Raw genomic sequence first — 5000 nt, forward strand, 5'->3', positions numbered from 1 at the left:
CCCCATCCCGCCATCCCCCCATCTCCCCATCTCCCCATCCCCCCCTCTCCCCATCTCCCCATCTCACCATCTCCCCATCCCCCCATCTCACCATCTCCCCATCTCCCCATCCCCCCATCTCCCCATGCCCCCCATCTCTCCATCTCTCCATCCCCCATCTCCCCATCCCCCCATCTCCCCATCCCCCATCTCCCCATCCCCCCATCTCCCCATGCCCCCCATCTCTCCATCTCTCCATCCCCCATCTCCCCATCCCCCCATCTCCCCATCCCCCATCTCCCCATCCCCCCATCTCCCCATCCCCCCCATCTCTCCATCTCTCCATCCACCATCTCCCCATCCCCCCCATCTCCCCATCCCCCCATCTCCCCATCTCCCCATCCCCCCCTCTCCCCATCTCCCCATCTCACCATCTCCCCATCCCCCCATCTCACCATCTCCCCATTCCCCCATCTCCCCATCCCCCATCTCCCCATCCCCCCCATCTCCCCATCCCCCCATCTCCCCATCTCCCCATCCCCCCCTCTCCCCATCTCCCCATCTCACCATCTCCCCATCCCCCCATCTCACCATCTCCCCATTCCCCCATCTCCCCATCCCCCCATCTCACCATCTCCCCATCTCCCCATCCCCCCATCTCCCCATGCCCCCCATCTCTCCATCTCTCCATCCCCCATCTCCCCATCCCCCCATCTCCCCATCCCCCATCTCCCCATCCCCCCCATCTCCCCATGCCCCCCATCTCTCCATCTCTCCATCCCCCATCTCCCCATCCCCCCATCTCCCCATCCCCCATCTCCCCATCCCCCCATCTCCCCATCCCCCCCATCTCTCCATCTCTCCATCCACCATCTCCCCATCCCCCCCATCTCCCCATCCCCCCATCTCCCCATCTCCCCATCCCCCCCTCTCCCCATCTCCCCATCTCACCATCTCCCCATCCCCCCATCTCACCATCTCCCCATTCCCCCATCTCCCCATCCCCCATCTCCCCATCCCCCCATCTCCCCATCCCCCCCATCTCACCATCTCTCCATCCCCCATCTCCCCATCCCCCCATCTCCCCATCTCTCCAAATCCTGTCACCCCCCCTCGGGACATCCTAGAGTGTTTCACAGACAACGAGGGACTGTTTGTTTTTGAAGTGTGGTCCCTGTTGTGATGTAGAAAACTAAGCAGCCCATTTACGCACAGCAAGATCCCACAAACAGCAACGTGATAATGACCCAGATCATCTGTTTTTAGTGATGTTGGGTGAGGGATAAATATTAGCCCAGGACACCGGGGAGAACTCCCCCCTGCTCTTCTTCCAATAGTGGCCGTGGGATCTTTTACACCCACCCGAGAGGGCAGACGGGGCCTCGGTTTAATGTCTCATCCTGAAAGACGGCACCTCCGACAGTGCAGCACTCCCTCAGCACTGACCCTCCGACAGCGCGGCGCTCCCTCAGCACTGACCCTCTGACAGTGCGGCACTCCCTCAGTACTGACCCTCCGACAGTGCGGCTCTCCCTCAGCACTGACCCTCCGACAGTGCGGCTCTCCCTCAGTACTGACCCTCTGACAGTGCGGCGCTCCCTCAGCACTGACCCTCCGACAGTGCAGCTCTCCCTCAGCACTGACCCTCCGACAGTGCGGCGCTCCCTCAGCACTGACCCTCCGACAGTGCGGCGCTCCCTCAGCACTGACCCTCCGACAGTGCGGCGCTCCCTCAGCACTGACCCTCCGACAGTGCGGCGCTCCCTCAGCACTGACCCTCCGACAGTGCGGCGTTCCCTCTGCACTGACCCTCCGACAGTGCGGCTCTCCCTCAGCACTGACCCTCCCACAGTGCGGCGCTCCCTCAGCACTGACCCTCCGACAGTGCGGCGCTCCCTCAGCACTGACCCTCCGACAGTGCGGTGCTCCCTCAGTACTGACCCTCCGACAGTGCGGCGATCCCTCAGCACCGACCCTCCGACAGTGCGGCGCTCCCTCAGCACTGACCCTCCGACAGTGCGGCGATCCCTCAGCACTGACCCTCCGACAGTGCGGCGCTCCCTCAGCACTGACCCTCCGACAGTGCGGCTCTCTCTCAGTACTGACCCTCAGCAAAGGGGAGTGAGGGACAGTGGGCGAGGGAGAGTGTATGTGTGTAATGTGTCACTGATGCCGCTCTGTTCTGTTCCAGACCTGGTTGAAACCAGGAGGCAAGCTGCTGATAACCGATTACTGCTGTGGTGAATCTCCCTGGTCAACTCACTTCGAGGAGTATGTCAGACAGCGAGGCTACATCCTCTACACAGTCCAGAAATACGGAAAGGTGTGACCCCCTGTTCCCCTTTCACCCCTTCACGTCGGCTTCACACACAGGGATTTCCTGGGCCACATGGAGGACCATTTTGGGTTGTGTTTTAACCGGTCAAATCGCCTTCGATTTGGAAAATTTCAGAGTCCGGTATCAATAACAACAACTTGCATTTATCTAGCACCTTGAACGTAGTAAAAACGTCCCCACAGCCCTCCCCAGCAGCCTGAGTCAGACACTGAGTCCCACATTCTCCCCACTCTCTGGGTGAAGGAGTTTCTCCTGAATTCCCCATCGGATTTATTAGTGACTGTCTTATATCGATGGGCCCCCTAGTTCTGGTCTCTCCCCCCGCACAACAAGGGGAAACACCTCTACATCAACCCTATTGAAACCACCCCCCCCTACATCATTTCAAAGAGCTCGATCAGGTCACCCCCCCCCCCCCCCTCGGCCTTCTCTTTTCTAGAGGAAAGAGCCCCCGGCCTCTTCAACCTTTCCCGATCCTTCCAACCCGGCACACACGCAGCCCCCTGACCGAGATATCGGGAGAGTGCTCGATGGGCCGATTGGCCTAATCTCTGCTGCTACGTCATATGTGGCATGAGGCCTCTTTTGCCCACCCAACTTAAACAATTCGGTCGCCAGTGTGTGGGACATGGAGGCCGGGACTGTGTCTGGTAGCTCCAAAGCTGGTCTCTTCGCCCGCCTGGGAACCTTAACGGTGGACGGACAGCCCCCTTAAATTGAATTAATTAGGTTTTAAAGGGCCTTTTAATAGGCCCTTGACCGGTCGGCAGCCGAACTGAAAATCTAAAGGACACGCAGTGAAGGTGGGACACACGCCTGATGTCACCGCGCCACCATTTTATGTGTCGGCGACCGGACCCCACACCCTGCTCGCCGACCGGAAAATTCTTCCCCAGGTTCCTGCGGGCGTAGACGTGACTCCAGGGTGGTGTGTTGCCTCCCTGGTGCCAGGCTCAAGGATGTCGCAGAGGACACCCTTCTGGGGTGCGGGGGGGAGGGTGATCGTTCCAGAGATCATGGTCCACGTTGGTACCAGTGACACAGGTGGGAAAAGGGAGCAGGTCCTGAAAGCAGGACCTCTGGGGAGGTGGGAAGGAGATTGAAGAGCAGGTCCCCCTCCGAAGCAGTAATCTCAGGATTACTCCCAGTTCCCACGGGTATATACGTAAATGCAAGGATTTTAGCAAATAAAGCTGATGAGCTGAGGGCACAGATAAACACAGGGGCAGCATGATATCGTCGCTATAACGGAAACTTGGCTTAAAGAGGGGTAGAAATGGCAGCTCCACATCCCTGAGTTTTCAGGGTGTGTCGTTATTGGTTAAAGAATCAGTGACAGCTCTGAGGAGGATGATATACTAAACAAAGCGTCAAATGAGGCCATAAGGGATGAAATAAACAAGGGGCAGCCACATGGCTCAGAGTGTACTATAGACCCCCAAATAGTGGAAGGGAGTTAGAATATGTAGGCAAATTTCTGAGTGGAAAAACAATAGGGCAGTAATAGCTGGAGACTTCAACTACCCTAATATCAATTGGGATACGAACAGTGTGAAGGGCACAGAGGGTACAACATTCTTGTACTGCATTCAAAATAACTTTTTTATCCAGCCCATAACAAACCCAACGAGAGGGAGCGCAATTCTAGATTCAGTCTTTAGAAATGAAGCGGGGCAAGTGGATGCAGTAGCAGTGGGGGCCATTTTGGAAATAGTGACCATAATATAGTTAGATTTAGCATCATTATGAAAAAGGACAAAGATAGAACAGGAGTAAAAGTCCTAAATTGGGGGAAGACAAATTTTCACAAAGCTGAGAGGTGAGCCGGCGAGAGTGGACTGGATACAGGATTAGAAGGGAAAGCTGTCAAATCAGTGGGAGGCATTGAAAAGTGAGATTCTGCAGGCACAGTTAGACATGTCCCCACAAAGGAAAAGGGTGGCACTACCAAATCTAGAGATCCCTGGTTACCCAGAAGCAACCAGGCCACGATAAAGCAGAACAAGAAAGCTTATGACAGTCACAAAAGACTTAATACTGTAGAAAGCCTCGGAGTTTAGAAAGTACAGGGGTGAAGTAAATATGAAAATTTGGAAAGCAAAGAGAGGATACGACAAAATATCGGCAGGTAAAATCAAAGAAATTCCAAAGGTGTTTCACCAATACGTTAAGAGCGAGAGAATAACTAAGGAAAGGGTAGGGCCTATCAGAGATGTACAAGGTCACTTGTGTGTTGAGGCTGAAGGTGTGGGCAGGGTTCTCAATGAGCACTTTGTCTCTGTCTTCACTAAGGAGAGGGGTGATGCAGGGACAATCGAGGGGAGTAGCTGCGATCAAATACACGACGACATGAAGGATCCCCTTAAATGACTGACCGGGTCCAGCTGAGTGGGAGATGCTGCACATGGGGAGGGCCAACAGGTGAAAGCAGGAACTCCCCAGAAGATGGATCCAAAAAGGGGTAGGGGGGTGGTGGGTCTGGGGTTACCAACAGAGGGGGTGGGGGAAACAACATTAAAAATTGGAGACTCGGGTCAGCAAAGTCAGAAAAAATACAAACAGAGGGTTCCTGAGAGAGAGAGAGAACTGAAAATTCCAGAAGCTTCTGGTGCAGGATGATGATTACACCACATCTAGAGACATTGGAAAGTTACGCTGTTCACATTAACCCCACTTTCCAGCC

The 5000-nt window shown here is 55.4% G+C and overlaps 1 protein-coding gene across 1 annotated transcript in view; it reads left to right on the forward strand.

Annotated features, from left to right (window-relative positions):
* Positions 1–5000, forward strand: part of pmt (phosphoethanolamine methyltransferase) — a gene marked incomplete at its 5' end in the record, with an annotated part of 26322 nt that overhangs the window by 15966 nt on the left and 5356 nt on the right. The window contains one exon of the mRNA XM_041182085.1: positions 2171–2302. Within this exon, the coding sequence (XP_041038019.1) occupies positions 2171–2302 (132 nt within the window). The remainder of the gene's footprint in view (positions 1–2170; positions 2303–5000) is intronic.

This window comes from Carcharodon carcharias (genome assembly GCF_017639515.1).
Source record: "Carcharodon carcharias isolate sCarCar2 chromosome 37 unlocalized genomic scaffold, sCarCar2.pri SUPER_37_unloc_3, whole genome shotgun sequence".
In the NCBI taxonomy this organism is placed as follows: domain Eukaryota; kingdom Metazoa; phylum Chordata; class Chondrichthyes; order Lamniformes; family Lamnidae; genus Carcharodon; species Carcharodon carcharias.